Here is a 25440-nt window from a genome sequence, read left to right on the forward strand (position 1 = left end):
CAAAAAAAAGGGGAAAAACTGTTTACCTCCGATGGCTTCATTTCTTTGTACTTGGTTGCAATCCCCTTCAGCTACTGAAAAAAAATGTATTTATTAATTTTTTTTAAATGTGTCATTAAGGAACTTGAATTTCGTGGAAATTCCTCATCAGTTTTTTTGTGAGTGTAAATCCTGTAATTAGTAATATAAAATATTAGGAATATAGAAGTGGGTATTTTTTTCCTGACATTGCTTTCCAGATTGATTTCATTGCAAGGCATCTGTCTCATAGAAATTCCAGTGAATGAGACATTATAGCACTATTGATTATTCTAATAAATCACATTATGGAATCACAACGTGTTCAATGACGTTTTCTTTTGTGTGTGCAAGTGAGGGATGCAAAGGATCTTCAATGCCCAATACATGTGCGTAAATTATCACATCCGCAGCATCTCATCTGCTTTTCTGATTACACGCAAGAAGAAAGTGAAGAAACATGTTACGTTTTAATTGGGGAAAAAAACATGATGCAGCTATGGAATTTTCATTAATTTAATATAACCAACCATTAAGCAAAACATCTAAAGACATGATGCAAAAACACACACGCGCACACACACACACCGCCCGCATAAACGGCACGTAAAAGTGAAACGTGATGAACGAGTTTTTAAACAAGCATGTGTATTGGGGGAAATCTGTACATACAACAGTACATGAAACTCATCTGGTCACACAACATAACATTTGAAGTATTCTTACAGGTTATATAGCAAGAGGTTAATTCAGAGCGGTGTGTGATATTTTTTTAAGCAGCTCAGCCCGCTTTCTGACACCCGCTTCTTTTTTAAAACACAATAGCTTTTAGAACAGGAAATAGTTCAAGAACTAATAAATTGAACCTGGCAAGGTAACATACCTCACATTAGTTGTATTTTTTTTTCAAGGCTGACAGAATACTGCGAAGCGTTCAAAACACTAAAGAGTCAGATGCCCAGTCACGAGCTGTTTGGAAATAAACGGTGTAGCAGCACTATCTAGTGGTCATATCACCAATGTCACAGAACCAGAAAAATTTCTTTCCACTTACTTTTTTCACGTGACCTCTTCTACGTGTGCAAATGACGTCATGCTCCTTACCAACTATAAAATACCCCTTTGGAAAAAGTATTCTGAGACGAGTGGTTCCTGCAACACAATACTATAGTGTATTTGATTTTTTTGAACATGTTAGTTAACTCACTTGGTTTTCGAAAGCATTTAAAACAAACAAAAGCTCAATTTCACATTAAAATGTGATATTACGGCCATGACACTTGGGTTGCATTGGCACAGTAACATCGAGTGTGGACTTGAGAAATGGAAACTCAAACAATAGCCCAGCGTTGTCCCTTTCCAGGCATTTGGGTGCATGGTGACTGAGCACTGAAACGTCGCCAGCAAGCAAGAATACCAAGATCAAGTGCGTATCTCAAACCACTGCTGATGTTGTACGCACTCATAGCTCATTCATTACGGATTTGCACCATTTTCCCTTTACCCTGACAAAAAGAAACCAAATTATAAATACACTGAAACTTAAGTCCAAAGTGAAAAGGAGTGAGTTCAGTCCACGTGATCGAGGTCCTCTGCAACAGCCTAATGCAGCTACCGCTTTCAGTTTGTTTCTATGTGGCTCGACATTTACCCAAACTGGGCTGGCTTCCTTCCACATAACTTCCAGGTAGCGACCACTCACAGGGAAATACCTGAGACTTGCCCCACGTTGTCATCACGAGTCGTGAAGGACATCCATGGCTTGAAATGTCAAGACGCTGGTACAGAAGGTCTCCATTTTCTTCCTCCTGTTGACGTTGCTTGCGTCAGAGGTTAGAACACATGTCAAAAAATAAATCCTCTCCAGTATCATGTGATTTGTTTCTCATGACAATACGGTTTCATTCAGTATTACTGCGGCATCCGATGACCCTTAAATAAGGCCGCGTCCACATCAACCAGTTGAAGGATGCGTGAAAGTGGATGCTGTCAGCAAGTCCAAAGTAAAAAGGGAAGTGCACACGCTCTCAGAAGGCACATTGGATGTCAAAAGGCACATTCCCATTCAGTTCTGCTGACATTTGGCCTTGTGGGAAGTAGGCGTGCTGTCTGAGTGCTTTGGAAAGTCCTCAGGCCCCTTTTCTACAGTTTCTGCTGCTGCCGGAGGCTCTCCAGCAGAATGCACTTGTGGGCGGGATCAAGTACTCCTGCCTCCTCCAGGTCTTCCTCTGTGATGTCGCTGCCAGATAAACAAATAGCAGGAGATTAGATTGGATCAAACAAAGATTAATGTTCCATCCAATCGATGTTCCATTAACGATCATGGACGAGGTGGGTCCTATCCCAGCTGATTGTGGGTTCAATTTCGTTTAATCTGAACTGATTGCCAACACTAAAACATCAATACTATTAAAAATAGTTTTGACCTAAACGTTGAGCATCAAAATCTGACCTTCATCCATCCGTCCAATATCATGCACCTCGAAATCACTTCCTACCCCTTGTGTACGAGTGAATAAGCATTCATGTACCTGAATAGGTTAGATACAGTAAAAGCATGTACCTGAGAAACTCCAGGTCATCCCAGCCGTTGTGCAGGAGGCCCTGCTCATACCTCTCAAGTCCCAGTCTCTGCAGCCACTCCCCTACTGAAGAGTCCCCCACGGACAAAGACGAGCTGCTGCTCCCCCAAAGTGCCTGAAAGAGGAAAAAGGTTTAATTTGATTCAAAGTAAAATAAAAGCTTATGATTTCCACTTCAGGAATGACAAACTGGTTTTCATTTTTAGAACGTCAGCATTTTTTTATATTACATTTAAACTGCGAAGCAGCACAATATTTTCCTCCCTTGAAAAACATTCGTGATATTGTATGTAGGAATTTTGGTCTGTGAGATGAAGTAACATCAGAACCACAGTAGCGATTTTGCCAGCTCAAAAACAACAACCTCGAATAAGTCTGGTTCGTGTTAAAAAAGTGATCAGTGGAAAGTGTAACTGTATCAGGCTGTCTAAATCAAAATATGCACAGTCATTTACGTTTATTGAAACTGGCTTTCAAAATTAATCCAACGTCTCTCACCAGCCTACATGGGGATCTTGAGTGCTGCTGCTCACCAATAGCGCTGGAGCTGCCGCTCAACAATGGCAACAAGCGCCATGCAATACAAGGTCAGCATAATTAAGTATATTAAGATAATTAGCGATTGATCATTATTTCAGGATGATGTTGTGCTGATGGCGGCTTGTTGCAACAATTTGTGACAGGACTCTAAAGACACAAACACAGTCTGGAAGACAAGTCAACTATTGAGTTCTGTCCCAGATTTCATTTATTGCATACGCATTCTGGAACGTAACCCTGGCAAGTGAGGAGGGATTATTGTATTTTGATTATGTCACGCTCAATTGATGGGCTACATCCAATCTGTCGGTTTACGCTGCAGTTGCATTGGCAGATATCCAGTACATGGTGAAATCAACATTTGGCCTTGTTCTAAATTGAGAACATCCAATTTCATGCATATTTGATTTCTCTTTATACCGACATGACCCATATAGAAATTGCGAGCGATACATTGGAATTGTGTCACTTGACTCATGCAGTTTGAATCCAGCCTGAGTGAGGACAATAGGACTCACAAAATCCCCTACACAGTATGTTAATTCAGCATTAAGTTTCTCACCTCTTCGGGAAGATCTTCAGCAATACTTTCTGTGATGGCATTTCTGGGTGGGAATGTGCGGCAGGAGTCCAGACCTAAACCCATGGCCTGCCCCCGAAGGGGAGGCGGTGCAGAGGGAGCCCGTGGAGGCTGCCCCGGAAACTCAGTCTCACTCAGTGTCTTTGCCATCTGCAGCACAGAACAAGACTGGTCGTCCAACGCCCCGCCACCGATGCCCCCGCCCCCAACAGCGCCACCTCCTCGCCTGAAGCTTTCCCCGAGGGTCAGTGGAGCACCAGGACCGACCGCAGGGATCTTGACCTCAGCGAGATCCGGGTGAAGTGAGCGGGGCTTCAGGAAGGGCGTCTCCACAGCCATCTCCATGGCTCCCTTTGGGAGAGGAGGGGGTGGGAAATCCGGAGGGGGGCGATTAAGTGTGCTCCCCATAGGGGGTCCGACTTGTGCTCCTCCTACACAAACGCCTCCATCATCCTCTGAGGAGCTCTCCTCACTGATGGCACGCACTGTGTGACCTGTCATGGGTCTACGTGGATGAGACGGGCCTGCGGGGGCACATGAGGGTTTGGTCCGAGCTACAGCGATGGGTGGGGGGCCTTTCATTGCCTGGGGGGTGGTGGAGTTGGCGGACGGGAGAAGCTCAGATGACATGGCAGCGGCTGATTGATTGGGAACCCCTTCCAAAATGTAGTAGGCGGGATTATTGTAGCTGTTCTTGCTGACAGACTGATCACCATCAGACGAATCCTGCTTCGGCCTGAATACATCGAAGAAGAGAAGAGCGTGTTGTTACACACACACACACACACACACATACACACACACACACACACACACACACACACACGTACTGTATATATACGGTAGACACATCTCTCTCTCTTTCATGAAATATGATACCGCGGTTTGATTAGCAGTGGCATAAAACATATTCTTCCAAATAAATAACAACGTAGGGGGGTTTCCCCTTTAAATTACCATTAAAATGTTATTTAAGTAATATAAAGGTCTTAGGATGATAAAGTTTTCCCCTGGAATGGATTAAATAAATATTTGATGAAATGAGGTCAACCTGTGTCACTGAACAGATTCTTGTCGAGCTCAAAAGTTCCACTGCACTTGTGCTTAATGTGCACGCACCTTGTAGCGGTTTCCACCTTGCTGCTCTTCTCGCCCTCTTCATTGACCTTCCCCAGCTCTCCGAGCTGTTTACGAACCATAGGTTGCCTGCAGAACAGTATTGAGTTATGAGACAAACTGTTAATAAATGAGGGAGCTGTTCAAGATTAATTCCAAACTACAGAAAGTTAGGAGAAAATAAAAATACACAAAAGTCCCGATGAAATACATCATTTTCCTACATCAAACATAGTCTACAAGACAAATCATCAGAATGTGTCCTATTTGTCACATAACAGTGCATGAAGCAGTGAGGCTCCCCCACCTCAATATTTCATTACTTTAGAAATATAATAACACAAAAACATTTGTTGCTGCATATTACGCAATATGTGTGAAGTAACACCCCAAAAATGAAGAGTGTACTAACTTCACATATTCGTGCCCCACTCTTGATGATGTCGTCGATTTCCCTTTGGGTACACCCGTTTCATCTTTGTCCACACTGATCCACTCTGAAATCAAATGAGATTGAAATTTCAACTTGGGCATTTCTGTATATTTGACAGCACCAGCCAAAAGTTGGCTGTACCTGAATGAGAAAGCGTGTCTGAACGTTCACCTTGTACAGCTTGCATGTTAAGAGTCTTACCGTAGAGTCTTTCCCTGGTTCCCATTCTTTCAGAAGGGACTCTGACCCTCATTGATCCCCTGATGTTTCCCGTTTCCTCGCCACGATGAGACAGGTAAGTGTGGAACTGTTGGGCTGTGCTGCCAATCATTGACTTCAGTGCCAACACACACTCTCCTGGGGGTGACACAAACAAAGGCCAATTGTCGCACTGAAAGTCCAGGTCAAACCACACAAGCAAAAGAAACAAGTAACTATTGCCTCAGCCCAAACAGAGACACTGCGCTTATACCGTAAGATTCATATCCATCCAGGGATTTCACAGTGAGCAGCAGGTGTTGGTCCTGAAGGTATTCGATCTCCGACAGAAGAGGTTTGAGCGTCGTCAGCTGCTTGTTGGACCAGCTCACGCGGAGGAAGTTGATATTATCGCTACTCTGACTGTCGTTTTCATAGCTCTTCTTGAACTCTACATAGGAGACAGGAAGAGAAACACACAGCAGAAGGAGGTGGGAGAGGCGACAAAGGGAAGGGAGGGGGGAGAAAAGTTGGGTGACGTTTCTGTGGGCTCTTTATTCAAAAGTGCGGCGGGTGCGGACAGGCGCAGGCGGGAGCAACATGGGACAAAATGGATGCTAGCCGTAAAGGTATACTGACTGCCTGGAATTGGGGAGGGAGGTATAGAGACACGAAAAAGAAGAAAGAGATGAAGTTCTATTATGGCCACTAAGTGATACAGGAGATCTACAATGCTTGTGGCTGGTGGAGTTCATTCAGTTGTCAGGAGATGATTATTAGTTGACAAAAGATTGCTTTGTCTCACCTTCCAAACACGTGGAGTAGAATTCAATGAAGAACTTGGTTCTGCTTGCAGTCTTCACTATGGCCTCGATGCTCTCAAATTCAATATAAGCCTGTTCAGAAGATTTCGGCAGCCCTAGACCAAAACAACCAGAAAGAGGTACTTGTTTGGTTGTGAGTGGAAAATTATTTTTTTCTTACCGGTACTTTGTTTAGCTCTGTTTGGATGATTGGTTAAGTGGTTTATGTCATAGTCTACTCTTTCATTTTCAAAGTCATTTAGAGGACACAAGAATGGCTCCCTTGTCATAAACACACCAAAGGTAAAATAAGTATTTTAACCCTTTCAGGGACAGCGGTTATTATAGTGGACGTTATCATGTTATCGTTTGATCAGGTTATCAGGGTGCATGAAAGGGTTCAATTCAATTACCGGTAATTCATTTTGACAGATAAGATGTGGACTAAGAGTAATAGTGATCTAGGACCGTTTACAAGTTGATAATAATAATCGTGATGTTTCCTCCAGTTATACCTTTCTTGGAGACAAACTGTGAGGTCACGCCGACCTCAAATGTACCAAACACTGGTGAGTGGTCACTCGTCACAATGTCATCGGTGCACCCTAAAAAGAGTATATCATTAAAAAGGCACTTTCAGGTGGATTTTAAAAGAAAGTTGAAGAGCTTTGCAACAAACTGGAAATACCATCATGAGATACTGTGAACAGTCTTACCATAGGAGTTACAAACAATGTGCGTTTCTGGGTAGGACTTCCACAAGATCCTGTCACACCAGGACGGAACATTCGTCCTCATCTGGGCCAAAGAGCAAACCACAACATCATTAGAGTAACGTAAAATGAAAACCACAACTGAATAACAGTTGCCACAAACATTCACAGGGACATTTTATCTAGGAATTTGTGAACGCACCCCAGTGGCTTTCTGCTTCTGCCAAACATACGTGTCCCTCGAGCCACGCTCATATCGGTAAGTGGGTGGGAATGAGATTTCTTCCTCCGCTGCAAGACAGATGACAGAAAATATTTAAGACTTGCAGAATGTGGTAAAACCACTGCAAGTTACCAAAAACAAGTTAAAGCGGAGGTGACTTTAACAATCTAACCCTTATTTTGTTTTAATTTAATATAGACAAAAACAGATTACATACCACACTGGTGCAAGGATAAGGATAATATTTGAATCGGATGAAGGGAAGATCAACTGTCTTTAAAGCACATTCAACGAGCAGAGGTATATTATCAAGTGCGACTTTTGAGTCCAGTTGTAACCATGTTGCTAAATATGATTGTTTGGAAGAATCTGAATAAAGTAGAAAAAAAAAGAGTATCCATATTCTAAAATTCCATAACACTATTTGGTTTTCATTACATTACAAATTAACCTCACGGTGGCTGAATATGTTTGCATATACTCCCTGAGCTTGTGTGATGTGGCTTCCCTCCACCTTCCAAACACATACATGACACGTTCATTGAAGACTCAAAAATTGCCAGTCGGTATGAATGTAAATTGTTGCTTCGTTATAATGGGCCCTGCGATTGGCTGACAACCAGTTAAGGAACTACGATAGACTCCAGCTCACTTGAAACCGAAGTGAGGAAAAGCAGTAAGAAGATGGATGGATGGATGGATGAACTTTAACTTCAGCATTTGTGCAATATTTTATTTATTTATTTATTTATTTGGGGGGGGGGTCCCCATGCAGATATATGGTGCAATGGTGGTGCGTGTTGGAAAGTTGGAAACTGAGTTACACCAACCAAAGCGTAAAAACACTTTGTTCTTCTCCCTCTCCAGATTTAGCTGGTCCACTTTAAGCAATGGATCAAACTCCTTCCTGTTAATGTAGTTCAGGATCTCCTGCGAACACAGGAACACTAACAGTTAATAAATAAGGTTACAGTTACTCTGCACAAGTGTGGGTCTTTGTGGATCCTGCTTTTACCTGTATGTCCATGTCCAGCCTGTAGTTGAGGTCTCCCAGCCAGAAGAGATGTGTGAAGCGCAGTGAAATGTCAAAGGAGCTCAGCTGTTTGTCTCCAAGTGAAAGTAGGCGCAAAATGTCAAGGTAGTTTTGGTTCCTCCTGCACGGGTCATGAGGCCATTAGGAAATGCATCGAAAGTAGTGTCCATAAAGGAAAAATATGGACTGCGGAATTAAAAGGTGTGCGACTGTGTACAGTTTAGCTGATAGAACTGGGGAAACACTTAATTAAGCGTGGGATGGTACCTTGCAATCTTTTCATTCCCTGAGGTCAAGTGACAGTTCACAAAACCGAAAGATGTTCCGTTGAACATGAAAGAAACACCCACGGCACCTTTGTTACCTGGGAAAGCATAGACCAAATATTATAAAATATAATGTTATATTATATTATTTTAAAACACTTTTGACACTGATCAATTAAACCAACCAGAGAAAACTGAATTTCAACAGAATGTTTCTTTAGCACATTTAAAAGAGAATACAATATAAAAATAAAACGTACAATGAAATCTCCTGTTAGGATAAATTTACACATAGTGTATTGTACACTACAAAATTGTAAATACATTTAAGATTTTTAAAAATGTGCATAGGTTTGCATGGAGTAGTTTTGTCCCTCAACTATGAAGTTAGAAGATTACATTAAATAATTTTTGTTTTGATCTTTAAAGAAAGTAAATGCAAGAAATAAAGGCAATACTATAACATCCAATGATGTCCAAAATTGCCTGGTCAAGTCGTGCCATTGCTCACATTTTAGACTACAACCAGTGTGAAATGCAACAAAATAAAAAATAAAACGGTCCTCTCTTTGCCCACGGTCAGGCCGCATACCGGTCGTCCCCTGGTCCCTGTTACCATGATCAGGAACACCAGTGCAGAAATTTGGATGGATTAGTGAAGTTACCGAGTGTATTGGCGATGCCAGTCTTGACACTTGACATTCCAACATGGCTGATGCGGTTCTCATGTTCTGGCTTCACCAGCACAGCGAGCTTTATATTCCACAGTGTCTGTAACGCTATCTAAAAACAAGTAAAACAAAGGTAATTAGGAAATAGAAAGTGCGTGCAACACGCAAATAGGGTTAACGTCTCACTGTCAAAAGGTTCAAGATTCAAATATCATCTTGGGCTTTTCTGTGTGGCGTTTTCATGTTCTCCTTCTTCTAATGTGGGATTTCTTCAGGTGCTCCCCCCCCCCCTTCCACATTGAAAAAATATGCTTGTGCTGCTAACTGAGGAGCTATCGTGAGTGGGAATTGTTGTTTGTGCCCTGTGACTGAATGGCTAACAATCCACTAGAAAACTACTCCCTTGAACATAATAACTGTGTTGAATGATGACTGATTTTTCTTTCCTTTTTACTATTTTATGTACCTTATTTTCTGTCAAATTATTACTGTATATGTTTTATGTTCAATAAACAAACCAAACCAAAATGGAAGGATGATGACAACAATCTTTCCTCACCGGTTTATAATCCAGTTCTGTTTGTTCTTTCAACATGGCCCGTAACGACTCCACCCACTCTCGATCGCACACAGAGTTTTCTTGTGTGCCAAATGCATACAGGTCATGAGGAATAGTGACGGTCATCTCGTCCAGAGTCTTTCCGAGTCCTCGGCACAACACCCATGAGGCAACTGATTTGGGAGCAGGAACGGAACCTGACAACAAATAGTGGTTTAGTAATTAAATATTTGGAGAAGATCATGGAGGGCTCGGATTATTAGACATGGTTTATAGTTGAGGTAATATGTGAAAAATGCAGTATTCTAGTTATTGCTGCTAATTCTACCATTACCGTAATTTCCGGACTATTGAGGGCACCTAATTATAAGCCACACCCACCGCATTTTTAAAGGAAAAATCATTTTGTACACACACACAAGTCACACCTGTCTATAAACTGCAGGTGCCCATATTGTAACATGAGCTATTCACGAAGAAAGACCGTGCACATAAAGAGGTTTCAGCGTTCAATCACTTAACCTTAACTTTTCTTTGCCTGTTACGCGACAGCACGATGGCAGGAAAAAGAACATTCAGAAGACTGGTTAAATTTCTTTTTTTTTTTAATAGCACCGTTCCCAGTCGAGTAATGCTTCATTTTAAAATGTCAACCATTCCTACATGAATCTGGAATTTCTCCATTTTGAGACTAATAAAGGTTTTCTTATTTTATCTTATTAGACTTTCTACCATCCACGCTTTCGTGTCAACTTTCAAGACAATGTCTTTCGGAAGGTTTTCTTTTGGCATATGTTACCAGGTGAACAATACAGCTCAAAACACATGTGAAGTGCGCCCCCTCATGGCCGGTTGTTTTCACTGGGACACGTGATAGCGTCTCACTGTTAACTTTTCTGCTCGATTGCCCCTGGTGGCCGTTAGAAAATAAGCCGCAGGGTTGAATGTGTGTGACAAAAGTAGCGGTTTACAGTCCGGAAATTACGGTACGCAGAATTATTAGTCAGAAAGTGTGGCTGTTGAAGAAGAGGAAATAGAATCCCTAAAAAATCTCTCACCCATGTTCCAGGTGCCGATGAAGACAGATATCATGTCAGGCTCATCCTGGTTGGAATGTTTGTTTTTCATCAGCTGTAGCAGTTGGCAAAAGGCCTCTCGCTTCTAAAACACACACGCAGCCACAAGCAAACCAGCACTTAATATCAACCAGCTTTTGAGCATATGATCATGTCTGCAGCATAAAATATAATTGTAACAGTTTAAAAATATATATCTTTACTGCAGTCATTGTGAAGCCACAGTCTGAGTGCAGGTCTTATCTCTGTGTTAATGTCAAGATTATAAATATGCAGGTGTTTAGTGCGCATGCGGAGACCTTGGCACTAGCAAATATGAAGTCTTTCCTTTGGCTCTTGTCCTTTTCCTTCTCAAAAACAATGCCCAGCTTATTCTGCACCCGCTGGGACTTGATCAGCTGACGGACTGAGAGGTCAACAGAGTGGTAGGAGAAAAGGCAACATAAAATGGTCAAATGGTAAGTAGCAGTTGTCTGTTTGCCTTCATAGTCATCTGGATGTGCGCTGCTTACTTTTGTCATGTGTGAAAGTTGTCCAGTCTTCCTGGCTGTCCTTCACCTTTTTCATCACAACCAGTCTACCTCCTTCCACATCCACAGACAGAGTGTACTTCTGACTCTTCCCTATCTTGGTCAGCTCTGCCAGGTAGACATCCAGTTTGACCTGCAATGAGTGAAAGAAAAAAACGTCACAATTTAGGGAAGAACTGTTGTTAATTTCATAACCAGGGAGATCCGAAGGAATAAAATACCACAGGACTCTCCACTGCCAAGTAGTACCGTAAACTGAACAGTGAACATCAAAAAACAAACCACAGAATGAATGACCACATAAAATGTCTCTTGGCATCTCCTTTCAACAGTAGTTTTAGATGAACGCTGACAGAATCCTGTCCATTTGAGACTTCGGAAGTGACTCCAAATGTTTCATTTCAAATCACAGGTTTTGCACTTTTTCTTAAATATTTTCAAAGAGATGTTTATTTTCAGTCCGGTGTAAAAACCTTGACTGTTGCTGTCCCTCAGGGTGAATCAGATCCCACATGTTGAGACCTCTGTGACAAAAATATCTCGATTCCTGTGCAAACAGGAAGCTGTTGAAATTAGTTCACCACTGAGAGTGCAAAATTAGCTGAGTGTTGAATATTTCAAATCAGATATCTCTGTTTGTAATAGCTCCTTTTTCACAAGGACCCTCCTGTAATCTATTTCTGTGTATTTAACACGAATAAATTGTTGGACATTTGTTACGGTGTTGGTAAAATTTTGGGAAATACGGTACATTTAGGGACTCAAAGTTGTGCCCAATTTTTGGGTAAATGTAAGAACAAAATTGGTAAATACCACCACTTGGGGTGTGAAAACCACATACGATCGATTCTACAGGAAAAGCATGACAAACATCCCTTTGGTCTCGCATGACTCGTCTGGGAAACACTTCCTATCGCGCGGTGAGTAATCCATGACTTCACACTCTGATTAGAGTTCAAGTCTGAGGAATGTGTCATAAAATCAGGGTTTGCAGCAAAAATGTGTCCCCAGAGGACATTCACTATACTTCCATGGTAAAATAAAGAGAATAACTTTCTCCTGAGGTTTCAAAAAGAGGTGGTGCAATGGACTACTACCTCGAAGGGCTGCACAGGGATGGTTTTGCTGTTCCGCATGGAGAGAGGAGGAGAGGAGCACAAGGTGGACAAACTCATGTCCTGCAGAGCTTTCAGCGCCTGAAGGGAGCATGAAAGAAGAATTACATACAGTAAGCACGTGGAAGAAAAAGATATACGTGAGAGCACACACACAAGCTTTGCATTGTTCTGAGGCACAATGTTGGAGTCAACAAGGAAACAGTTAGCCATTTCCTGGATGTGACCTAACAGCAGCCAAGAAGGTGGAGCATCACTTGCATTGAGACATGTAGCTTGGTTGATTGCACTCTGTTGGTTTCCTTCCCTGTCAGAACGCCTGTTCCATATAAAGGCCAACATAAATTATTTGGCCGCAGTAAAGGCAGAAATGTAAATGTTTACTCCACAAGAAAAAAAACCAAACCCTTCTCCCTCAATTTCAATAAATGGCTTTAATGTAAATATAGTCATAGCATTGACCATGCAAACAGTTTTTGCTCTTTTGAGCCCTTTCGGCCATCTTGGACATTAATAATGAAATGAAAAATGGTTGTGAAACAGTGAGCATGAACTATCCCACATTGGGAAAGGTGAACTGGTGATGTGTGTGTAAGGATTCATGCCCAAACGACATGCATGCTCTGTTTACCTTCTTCTCTATGGATGACAGCAGATCTTTGAGAATGGCCAGCTTGGTCACGAGGTTCTCCAACTCCTGGTCTCCACCCTGATTCACTGACTGCAAGAGAAACGAATGTGATCATGTGTTTTCGAGGACAACGAACCAACCTACTGACAAGTAGAGATTTTAACGCAGACGAAAATGTTCAACAGTATAGACATACAGTATTGTACAAACGATGTGTAAATGTTTTGTTGGGATCCGTTGTTTTCATGACAGTAAGACTTTTGTTTGACTCCGTCTACCCGTTGTCCGAAGGGGAAAAGGGACAACTGCAGAGAACTGTGTATTTCCTGGTTTACGTTGTTGGAAAGTTAAATGAATGAACATGTTTATAAAAATGCTAAAGCCGGTGACACTTTCATATGAATATTCACATTTCATATTTCATATTTCACATTCACTGTCTCAATTCTCTTTCGCTATTCTTCACGCAACAGCAAAATCTGTGATTAAAAAAATGCAGTTAGACATACAAAAGGAGGCCAGACATACTTGTTGTATCATCTTTGAGACCATGAAGGCACTCTGCTGATCGAAGACTTTTGACAGGATCTCGAGACCAGACAGGACCTTATCCACTTCCCTTTTCATGTGAGGCAAAGGCGGGAGGGGGTGGGTTCACAGATCAGTTGTCAGTAACATTTGCGGCAACAATGAGAAAAGTATGAAAGCATTTCCCTTCGTTGTCCACCATTTTATCCATCCACAAGCTAGCCCATGAGAGAATTTAGAGATGCATTTTTGTTCTGATAAAAGTGTCAGCGTCTGATTGAATATCCCTCTTACCCATTGAGACGCTTGCAAGAGGCCACTAGGGTCTTGTTGAGGTGAGGCAGCGAGCAGGCTCCCTGTTTCACAGCCTCGAGGTCTAAGGCATAGCTGCCCTTCAGATACTCATGGGAGATAGTGCTCAGGCCATTCGCTGTTGGAACACTGAAACACAAATTTGAGGTCAAACATCATTGAAAAATGCGGACCATATGTGGCAAAAAGTCAAAATGATTTATGTACTGCCAATTTACATGTGTAGCAAAATATTTGATGGCAACTCCGCATGTGCAAGCGCTCGATACAAGTACTGTAAAGTATGTACAAAAGTACAGGATACATGGAATGAAAATGGAGGTCGATACTGAGTTTATCTCTTCTTTTCTGCTAAAACATCTTCAACGTTTCGAGACAAGCGTTTGGGGTGCATTTGTGGGATTTTTCACAACATGCTCAATCCAACAGGGCTTTAAGGACCTAGTTGTCTGCCATGGAAACAGAAATTTGACGCGGTTACATGCAAATACAAAGCTCAATCGTGAGAACGCTAATCAGAATCAGAATCAGAATCAGAATCATCTTTATTGGCCAAGTATGTAGAACACACAAGGAATTTGTCTCCGGTATAACACGCTGCACTAGTATCATCGTAAACAACAAAATCATTGAACCATTTTAGAGTAACCACTAGTTTTGAAGTACCATTTTGTGGTGCAAGAAGAGTGACTGTCAGTGACTGTTTAAGGAGTTAATGGCTAGAGGGAAGAAGCTGTTCAAGTGTCTACTGGATTTGGTGCGCATGGATCTGTAGCGTCTGCCTGAGGGGAGTGGCTGAAAAAGGTGGTGGGCAGGGTGCGGGGGATCCAGGAGGATTTTCCGTGCCCTTGTCTTGATTCTTGCAGTGTACAAGTCCTCAAGAGTGGGTAGGGCGGTGCCAACGATTTTTTCTGCCGTCCTAACTGTCCGTTGAAGTCGGATTTTGTCCTTTTTTGTGGCGGCCCCAAACCAAACCGTGATGGAAGAACACAGGATTGATTCGATGACTGCAGTGTAGAACTGTCGTAGCACCTCCTGTGGCAGGCCATGCTTCCTCAGCAGCCTCAGGAAGTACATCCGCTGCCGGGCCCTTTTCAGGATGGAGATGGTGTTGACTTCCCACTTCATGTCCTGGGAGACTGTGATTCCCAGGAACTTGAAGGTCTCGACGGTTGACACAGGGCAGTTGGATAGTGTGAGGGGCAACTGAGGAGAAGAATGTTTCCTGAAGTCCACGATCATCTCTACAGTTTTGAGCGTGTTCAGCCCGAGGTTGTGTCGGCCGCACCAAAGCTCCAGCTGCTCCACTTGTTGGCGGTACGCAGACTCGTCGCCGTCTTTGATGAGACCGATGACCGTGGTGTCGTCTGCGAACTTTATGAGTTTGACAGCTGGATCTGTTGAGGTGCAATCGTTTGTGTAGAGAGAGAAGAGCAGAGGCGAGAGGACACATCCCTGTGGGGCACCAGTGCTGGTAGTGCGTATTGATGATGTTGTTGCTCCCAGTCTCACCTGTTGTGTCCGTCCCGTCAGGAAGCTGAGGATCCACTGGCAGATCGTAGGGGACACACCGAGGTGGAGTAGTTTGGGGGTGAGGAGTTCCGGGATGATGGTGTTGAACGCAGAGCTGAAATCCACAAACAGAATCCTTGCGTAGGTCCCTGTGCTGTCGAGGTGCTCGAGGATGTAGTGCAGACCTATGTTGACTGCGTCTTCCACAGACCTGTTTGCCCGGTAGGCAAACTGGAGAGGGTCCAGCTGGGGTCCAGTGACGTTCTTTAGGTGATTCAGCACAAGGCGTTCAAAGGACTTCATGACCACAGACGTCAGGGCGACAGGCCTGTAGTCGTTCAGTTCCGATGTTGCCGATTTCTTGGGAACTGGGATGATGGTAGACTGTTTGAAGCAGGATGGGACCTCACACAGCTCCAGGGATCTGTTGAAGATTTGTGTGAAGACCGGAGCCAGCTGGTCAGCGCAGACTTTCAGGCAGGAGGGGGACACTTTGTCGGGCCCCGGAGCTTTCTTGATCTTTTGCTGCTTGAAGAGCCGTCTCACGTCCTGTTCGTGGATCTGTAGTGGAGAAAAAGAGGGTGGGGGGCTAGGTAGAGTGGTTTCTGGTAGAGGTGGGTGTGTGTGGGAAATGGGGGTGTCCTTTTCAAATCGGCAGAAAAACATGTTTAGTTCATTAGCAAAACCCTTATTGTTCACTGTTTGGGGGGATGGCATTCTATAGTTAGTGATTGCTTTCAGGCCATTCCATACAGATGCAGAGTCGTTAGCAGAGAACTGGTTTTTCAGCCTCTCTGCATAGCTTCTCTTTGCGATGTTAATTTCCTTTGTCAATTGGTTTCGGGCATGTTTGTACAGTGCCCGATCTCCACTTCTAAATGCGGCCTCTTTCTCTTTCCTGAGTTGCCTGAGTTTGGGAGTAAACCATGGCTTGTTATTGTTGAAGGAGCAGAATGACTTCGTTGGTACACACATGTCCTCACAGAAACTGATGTATGATGTTACAGTGTCTGTGTATTCATCCAGTGTGCCCGTTGAAGTTTCAAAGACGCCCCAATCAGTGCAATCTAAGCATTCTTGTAGAGCTAGCTTTGCTTCATCTGTCCATTTTTTCACAGTCTTAACAACCGGTTTAACACATTTGAGTTTCTGTCTGTATGTAGGTATTAAGTGGATTAAATTGTGGTCAGAAAGACCCAATGCTGCGCGGGCGACCGATCGGTATGCATTTTTGATTGTTGTATAGCAGTGATCTAGAATGTTGCCTTCTCTGGTGAAACAGTCTATGTGCTGCTTATATCTGGGAAGTTCACGGTTAAGATGTGCTCTATTAAAATCGCCCAAAATGATCAGGGGTGACTCTGGGTATTTTAGTTCGAGTTTGTTTACTTGTTCGGCTAGCGTTTGTATCGCCGTGTTAGCGTTAGCTTGTGGCGCAATGTAAACACCGACTAGTAAAAAGGAGGTGAACTCACGTGGCGAGTAGAATGGCTTGCAGTTTAAAGACAGCGACTCCAGGTCCGGGCTGCAGTGTGCGTCGAGCTTCGTGACATCAGTGCACCATTCTTCGTTGATATAGAAGCAAATCCCACCACCCTTCGATTTCCCCGATAGCTCCGTGTCGCGGTCGGCTCGGAGAAGGCGGAAGCCGGGTAGATGTAGCGCGGGATCTGGATGGCGGTCACTGAGCCAGGTTTCAGTGAAGCAGAGCGCAGCAGAACGTGCAAATGTTTTGTTGGTCTTTGTGAGGAGAATAAGTTCGTCCATCTTGTTTGGCAGAGATCGTAGATTAGCAAGATGGATCGATGGGAGCGGGGTTCGAAATCCGCGCTGCCTGAGCTTGACGAGCACGCCGGCTCGCTTCCCCCTCCTCCGGCGGCGTCTCCATGCTCCGTACAGCGCAGCCGCTCCGCTCGCGATTAGCTCCGAAAAACCTTGTGGATTTTCGTGTGCTGGTGAAAAAAGACCGAGCGTAGACTCTCCAATGCGCAGCAACTTTTCCCTCGTGTAAGTAAGCCGCTCAGGGTCGCCAAAAACAAACGAAAATAACAAAAACAGGGATAATACTAGGGAGCGTGTGACCGAGGCTGCCATACCTGTCGGCGCCTGATGATAATTTGTTTATACTCCAGGCATGACATTGCACACGGTTTTACACATGCAGTATATGATCGCTGCTTTTCATCACTCATCACATAGGACGAGATATGTTTTACACTTCTTCCTACTCCCCTTTGAACACGTACACCGAGTTGAACTATGACCTCTATTGGTGTTTTTTCTTTCTTGCTCCCAATTTTTATTGTTGTCTTCTAATTTCTTTATATGTTCAATCAATCAATGACAGCAACATCTGTTATCCACGTGCATCTCAACCGGATGTGGCTTGCCTTTTGCAGAGACGGAAGGAAGAGATGCAAATGGAGGATTTAATGCTACATCTGCAGGGTGCGACTGCACATGTATTTATTTAGGTGAGTGACGCATAGCAAAAAATGAAGAAAGTGTTGCACTTTGTACCTGTCAGCTGGCGTGTCTGAACTGGGAGTAATTGAGGTGGAGGCTGAACGAGGGGGGAGGGGTGGCTTCTCATCCTCGCCATCTAACAAACACGGAGGAGATGTTTAACGATAAAGTAGGAGAACACAGGACACCAGTATCCTTCTATTTGGAGAAGTACCCGAATAGTCGCGGTCATCGAGGATGGCGGTTTCCTCTCGGTCAACAGCATAAAGCAGAGTGGTCACCAGACCCTGGCTGGGCTGCAGGTACAACGACACAAGCTCTGGTAATGTTTTAAACCTCTTGGGCTGCACACCCTGTGACGTCTAGGAGGAGGACAAATGGAAGGATATACCAAAAGACAGGAAAAGAGGAAATATTATTTTTACACTGCAGACATGGAACAAACTTTGCTACAAATAGTCTGGTCATGGTCTAGTGCCCCGAATAATTCAGTAATTCATGCTGCATAAGCAAATATGACCAGCAGTCTAAATATAGTTAAAATCAGGAGGAGGTGTTTAGAAATATTGTACACAAATTCCAGTGAGGCTAGCCAAATGAATCCTTAAAATGACAGAAAAAAAGTTGAATGTAAGACATCACGGTTAAGGCACTGAAGTGTGTCTGCAATGTGGGAGAGCGCCATGGTGGCGTGTGCCTGTCAGGCATGTGTGTGGCATGTGGCGATGGTGTGGGACTGCACAGCTGTTGAACAAGACACACAAAGACACTGCTGTTAGAACAGTCAGTGTGTGTGTGTGTGTGTGTGTGTGTGTCTGTGTGCGCGTGTGCGAGCTCAAAGTCAACCAAAGCATCTCTGCCTCCCTACCAGCTGCTACTGAGGTGATATGTTTTTTTTTTCTTGAGTCCACATGCTGGACTCCTTGCGGACTGAGTGTATGTACCGTATGTGGTTATGTGCACGACTTCTCTGTATACCTGAACAGCCAAAAATCCTTCTTCATCTGGGAGGATTCTGTATGTGTGGACATGCTTCTGAAACCTGCACACACGAGTAGGGGAATGCATATGAAGAAAAACACAAAAAAGCCAAAAGTTTTACACGCATTGAATTCTTCAACAGAATACCAATATCATTTGCTGTCAGATATACACATACATACACTTGTAGTTGACCTCAGCTAGTAGGGCCATAATTGTGTGTGTGTGTGTGTGTGTGTGTGTGTGTGTGTGTGTTCTAGAATGGGGGCCGGGGGGGTGTATAGAAAAGTTGAACCTGTTGCTGTCGATTAGGCAGCGAGTGGTCTTCATCCTTATACATACATACAGTTGACCATTCTTACATACAGCGACCGTTAAAGCATCAACACTGTAATCAGTGGAAATATTTAAAAGTTACATTTTATAGACATTTCAGTATTGAGGTGAACTGCCTATCTGTATAAACACTTTCAACCAGTTGTTCATCAATGTTGTGACATTGGGATTGCATGGCCATGGCTAACATGCCTGGAGCTCCGAGCTGAACATCGATGCTTTTCATGTCTGCGCTCCACGTCTGCTCAGTGGACCGAGCACAATTTGGTCAATTTGCCAAGCAAAACCTGTGGCTTATGTACATTGTGTGCATGTGTCTTGCAGTTGTATATCTGTTTATGTGGGTGCGTTAAATGCTTTGAATACCCTGACATTCGAGATGTCCTCATGTTTGTACATTTCAGTTTGTACTACATACAGCGGAAACCCCGCCCCATCATCATCATAAGTAAGACTCTGGTCAGTCTTTTTTTGGTGTGTTTTTTTTTATGCTACCACAGAGGTCCACGATGGTCCGATACAGCCATACCTGTATGCTGAAAATAAAGTTGTGTTTCAACGACACAGCAGGAGCGTAGGGACAAAAGCCCTTCAAACCTCTCCGGAGGAAGATAGTTGACTTGAATGCAAAAAGTAAACACAGCAGTTTTCAAGGGGTTCGAAGTTGTTGAAAAAATATATACTGAATATAGATTTTGTTCTGGTAATGTACATTTCTACTGTGTAGAAATGAGAATACTGTAAGTTGTTTGACTCTGCTCATCAAGTGCAAGTGTGCAGTCAAGATTATAATGACTAAATCTAAAATCTGAGGACATCATGATAAAATATCAAAATGTGTTCAACAACACAAGCAATCTGACAATTTAAACCAAAACTGAGTCCACCCTTGACTGGTCATTCAATTTCGATTAAAGTTATACACCACTCTTACGATTCAAGAAAAAGAATACTCCAAACAGTTACACTCAGTCTGCAAAGACAAGGAATTCGTACCAGTGGGAGCAGATCCATTTTGAACTTTACTGTGTATTTGTCTTCCTGTTGAAAGCTGATAAGATTGTCTGTTGGAAGTAAATCCTACTGTTTCAACGGGAAGGGGAAGGAGAAAAAGACAAGATTCACACATAAATGACCCCAGGTTACACAATGCACATATACCGTATGTGTGTCTGTGTAGTGTGGATGTGTTGATAACAACACATGGTGACAGTAAAAACCAAATATATAATAATAGCTTCATCCTATTCTTCCATCTTATTCACCATAAGAAGACAAGAAACCTGCTCAGATAACGAAACCCTGACAAAGGTCTTTGGTATGTGGGGGTCCACGGTTATTCCCGTTTTGTAATCTAAATAAATCCTAATAAGTCCTGGAATGGATTGTGTTTGATCTGATAGGATTTGCTGTACAGGGGTTGGATGTTGCACGTGTTCATTTGTCTTAAAATTTTTTGATGGTGCCAGTGGAGACACTCAATTGTACAAAGCCCCTCCCCAAACTGTAGGAGTGCGACCCACTCACCCTCTTGTTTGAGAACATGATAAAAGATGACACATATCGGAATCTGTCACCAGTTTCCTGCATATGATGCCTCACATTGAATAACAAACACTTGATGAACCATAGTACAATATAACATCTCTATGTCTAGACACTTCTGTTTGTACCACTAATGAGGTTACCTTTTTAGGGCTTGAATACAAAACTCAAAATCTGCATCCTTTATATTGAGGAGTGGTTTCAAACTTGCGGCCCGGGGGCCATTTGGCAGCCAAACAGGATGATATTTTGCAGCCTCCTACTTGACATCAAAATTTATATTAGTGTGGCCTGTTTTTACCACGTTGTTGCCCTGGCGTTTTTGTACCATTGAGTATCGGTATCAATTTCCAGATGTGGAAGTTACCCATCCTTACACACAGCAAAACTATTTAAGGTAAGGAAACCTTTATTTGTCTCGCAATGGAGAAATTCCCGATTCACAGCAGCAAAGTGATGAAAGGAAGAAGTAGAACAACAAAATATAGGAGCTGCTGGAAAGGCAGCCACTCACGCAAAGCCATTTTAAAATGTGCATGTGCTGCAATTATAAGTACTCTGTGTTAGGGGAAGGGGGGTGGGGGAGACAACACACCTCTCTCAATTCAGGTCATAACATACCGGTAACTCCAAATCTGGTGATATTTCAATTTAATGAGTATCGAAAGCAGTGACTCAGTCTCAACTAATGGGTCGAACACATGACTCAAAAGAAAATGTTTGATTTGCCTGATCGGTACTTTGAACATGTAGCCTAAGCATGTGTTGTTAAAGTATGTTACCGCATCTCCATGATACAGGTTTTTAAAGGTCATTTTTAAACAGTACATTTTAATTGCTCTTAACATCTATTAAAGTGGGTTGCGACGTAGCTACAATAGAAAAATGCGGGTGCTTGTGTGATCTAGGTCAGTGGTGCCCATGTTCGGTCCTCGAAAGCCTCGATCTAGCCTATTATACATGCTTCCCTCTTCCAACACACCTGATTCAAATGAGCAAGCTGGGCAGAAGACTGATAATGATCCTGATCATTTGAATCAGGTGTGGTGGAGGAGGGAAACATGTAAAACAGGCTGGATAAAGGCTATCGAGGACTAGACTTGGGCAGCTCTCATCTAAGTTCTCAACCCTTTTTCAGTGATGTACCCGCTGTGAAATAGCAAGTACCCCCAAACCAATGCCAAGCAAAAAAAAAAAAAAGTCTTTAAACAGAGTGCCATGACAACAGTGTCTGATTTATTAAACTTTGAAAGACAACTTGAGTTGGTATCTGTTAAATTATTTGGAGATGAAATTACATCACAAAAAAGAAAGAAAGAATCAATCCAATTATAAATCGGGATTTGTGTCCATAAATCTGATTTTCAACATAAAGTCTCCTCATTTGGGAGCATAGCAAAGACCTTTTCTCAAAAAGAATGTTTTAAACTTCATTTTAACTGAAAACAGGAACAGTCTCCCCCCTCAAAAAATCTTAAAATATCCAATTGATAATTAAAAAGAAGACTTACAACATTACCAACTGTCAACACTGAATATTGTATCTTTGCGGTGAAGTGAGTGTTTTTGCATTTAATGAGACATTTTAGTGAGCTATTTGGCTTGTGCTTCACAAAGGAGCTTTGCCATATTTGGTGGCAGGGAGGCAACTGCTGTCATCAAGCTCCTCTTTTGCATGAATGCAACCGTTGGAATATATTCTAAAAGATTAAATACTGCACAGTAAACAGCTGTCATATCTGGAAAATGACAGGGCAATGTTTTCCTCTGAGATTGATAAACACCCACCAAGGAGTTTAGACTCTAAAGTCAGTACAGTAGACACTGCTCATCATCACAGTGAGGTGCATGCATATACACACAGCATAAACCCGGCATGGGGTAAATGATCAGGCAAGAGATGTAGGTCAAATCAATGACACAGCATCAAGGCACGTGACACATGCCTTTCAATGCCTGCCTGGTAGTCAAAGTTTGTGTAGAATTTGAATCACTTGGAAAGCATGTGACTTACCTTGCGGTTTTTAGATATGCTCCATTTATTTGAAAATAACAAATCAATGGCAGTTATTGCGTGTTTGTCAAAATGTGAGGTTCTACTGATGTTTGTTGTCTTACGAAAGCGAGTAGTGAGTAAATGTCATTTGAATGGAAGGTAGGCGTTATCATTTATTTCAGCCTTGAAGTTGGCTCTGAAGTGAAACTTAACTATCAGCCAGCTCTGAATTTGCTTGTTTGTTAGATTTTTTTTCGTTTTTTTTAACCACTGCTCTCAGTTTAACACCAATGTTCAGCACACACATAATGGGCTGAGAGCGCCTGGTTAAATGAATGACGGTGCAAGCGACCACATCTTTCAGAAGACAGACACGGGCAGGTCAAAAAAAACTGTTTTCGTGTGCCATGCTGCAGTTTAAGTGCCTGTCTCTCCCCTGCTGTCTGTGTCCTCGAAGCTAAAGTTGCAAGTGTGTACCCAAGGCGAACACTCCATTGCCATTAGGCAAAATACCCCCAAAAAGAGCAGGGGCTACGATAAAAGAAGCAAACTTCAAGGCTTCGTGAAGGTATCACACGCCTAACTGTATTTGTTAACGTTTATTACAGTTAATAAACAGTGCCTAATCAAATAAAAAAGCAAGTTTGGCCAGAAAACCTGAGCAAACACGACAACGAGTAGCGTCTGTGTAACGAAATTAGACCATTTTTTACGGTTGGGTACTTACAGAACACACAAAGCGTACGCCCCGTTGACACTCTCGCTGTCCCGTACCAGGAAGCTGCCGTCTCTCCCGGCGCGAGCCAGCAGCTCCTCGGCCGCAGCTCGACTGAGGTCCCTGTGATACCACATTGGCGGTGCGGGCCCGAGTGGAGAAAGCCCGCCGCCGCCACCGCCGCCTCCGGCCATGGCCACAGCCCCTCTAACCGGCGTCAATTGCTTCCCAACTTATCCGAAAACCTCCCAGCCTGCCTCCCGAAGAGGGGGAAAAAAGTAATACGAAGAGTTGAGAACCGACGAAAGTGGCGAAAACGTCAGCGCAAACAATCTGCGAACAATCAAGTTTCCAAAGTGTGAGAGTGAAGTTGTTTGCTGTGTCGTCTCGGTTCCTGAAAGGTTTGCCAGTCGCCACCCTCCTCTTTCGCTTCTCACTACCACGGAAATCTGCCTATGTAAATCCACAATGGAAAGGGGGGAACAGCGGTGGACACAGCCTATGTCCACACACTGGAGCCTCCAACTGTAAACACACAAAGACCTGGACACGACTTTCAAAGTAAAAGCACTAATGGGCGAATGACGTTATGAGCTTTTTATATTTTAAGGCACCTTTTGGTTAACATTTCCTACATGGAAATACAAATACAAATATACATGGAGCGTCACGCAAGTGTTTGCTTTTTACTTGTCTCTTGTCTAACTTGTTTCCATTTGTTTTTGTTTAAGTGGGCCACCAGAAGTCGTATCTGTTTTACAAATGCAGCTTGCTGTTCATTCTTGTTGCAACAGTTAGGTGATTAAAAAAGTTGTTGTTGGACAGCATTGTTGCAAATGTAGTATAGTGTGTTCTATCCCTGGCCCTTGTGAGGAAGTGTCCTTGAGCAATATACAGTACCGAAACCCCAATAGCTCATAATGCTGTGTCATCAGGAGATGAATGAGGAGTCAGTGGTGAAGCACGATAGAAATTCCCATTTGAAAGCTCTCAATCATATGTTTTTACGTGCATTTATTTTGAAGCATATATTGCAAATGCAATTTTTTCCCAAACATTTTATTTCGAAAATGTTTTGTATTTTTTGCATTTACATTTTATTTAGGGCTTCAACTACTTATCGTCAGGTTTATAAAGCAAGTTTGATCCACTCTAAGTGTTTAGGTCTTCACACAAATATCACACAATACAACAAATTAAAGCACTTTTAGAACAAATGAAATACTTACCAACAGAATGTCATACTGTCATTATAAGACTTGTTTTACAAAGATGATCTCCGCATCCATCAAGTTCGCGTCTAAGCGGGTGCTTCTTCTTTTCTCCCCATAGGTTTTGCAGTGTGACCTGCACACCAAAGCCATGGGCTGTTTTTGTTCGAACATCAGCAAGCCCTGCATGTAGCACCGAGGGAACCGAGCTGCAATTGGAAATATTCTCCTGTTATGCAATCCTTTCCTTTTTCAGAACACACTAGAGGGCAGACTTGCACAAATGGAGACTTCTGTGATCATGGTTCACAGGGAACATCTTTAAATTGTCAGATAGTTTAACTTTCACTCGAGTAATACTTACACATCATCGGATTTGTAATGCAGGACCTTGACTGAGTCATGCTTACAGTCAGCAAGTACAGTATGCTAAGATACATTTATCTGGATGTTATCATTTTGGTTTAGAATCGTGGGGTTTTTAGATATCGGACTGAGTCAAATGTCACAAAAGGAATTCATATCTAAAATGTCAGTGTAGCAAAATTCACAACAGACATTGGATTTTACACACACACACACACACACACACTAAGCTGGGGCTGAGGAAACTAGAACCCAATAATTAGCCAGCAATGGAGCCCACTAACCACTAGTGGTGAAAGGGAGTGGTCGTGCAAAGTCGGTCTCTTCGATATCTCGAGTACATAGAAATTCTCACAGCAGTTCCCAGTTCATTTTTCATGTTTAT

General features: G+C 42.8%; 1 protein-coding gene across 2 annotated transcripts; it reads right to left on the reverse strand.

The window, feature by feature from the left end:
* Nucleotides 1–469: 469 nt before the first annotated feature.
* On the reverse strand, nt 470–24031 carry inppl1a (inositol polyphosphate phosphatase-like 1a). 2 transcript variants are annotated; one of them, XM_052077382.1, is made up of 27 exons: nt 23491–24031; nt 18884–18947; nt 18120–18201; nt 17960–18041; nt 13910–14056; nt 13616–13706; nt 13088–13177; nt 12439–12537; nt 11324–11474; nt 11111–11217; nt 10794–10896; nt 9736–9932; nt 9171–9288; nt 8507–8603; nt 8222–8360; nt 8037–8136; nt 7186–7274; nt 6987–7068; nt 6786–6875; nt 6273–6386; nt 5742–5918; nt 5471–5626; nt 5249–5333; nt 4840–4926; nt 3703–4456; nt 2582–2715; nt 470–2257 (listed from the first exon to the last, which is right to left on the reverse strand). In XM_052077382.1, the coding sequence occupies exons 1-27, from the start codon at nt 23670–23672 to the stop codon at nt 2161–2163; spliced, it is 3714 nt and encodes a 1237-aa protein (XP_051933342.1). In that variant the 5' UTR covers nt 23673–24031; the 3' UTR covers nt 470–2160. The 2 variants fall into 2 exon arrangements, with proteins under 2 accessions (XP_051933342.1, XP_051933341.1); XM_052077381.1 differs by having other exon boundaries at nt 18120–18267.
* Nucleotides 24032–25440: the final 1409 nt, after the last annotated feature.

This window comes from Hippocampus zosterae, chromosome 10, assembly GCF_025434085.1.
Source record: "Hippocampus zosterae strain Florida chromosome 10, ASM2543408v3, whole genome shotgun sequence".
Classification (NCBI taxonomy): Eukaryota; Metazoa; Chordata; class Actinopteri; order Syngnathiformes; family Syngnathidae; genus Hippocampus; species Hippocampus zosterae.

What these genes read in the sequence shown, in the direction of transcription:
- inppl1a (XM_052077381.1), bottom strand. Translation starts at nt 23,672, where the DNA reads ATGGCCGGAGGCGGCGGTGGCGGCGGCGGGCTTTCTCCACTCGGGCCC. An exon ending in TCCCTGTGCAGCCCTTCGAG is followed by an intron (nt 11,475 to 12,438) that starts GTAGTAGTCCAT and finishes CACTCATTGCAG; the next exon opens with GTCAAACTGGATGTCTACCT. An exon ending in GGCTGGACATGGACATACAG is followed by an intron (nt 8,137 to 8,221) that starts GTAAAAGCAGGA and finishes CTGTGTTCGCAG; the next exon opens with GAGATCCTGAACTACATTAA.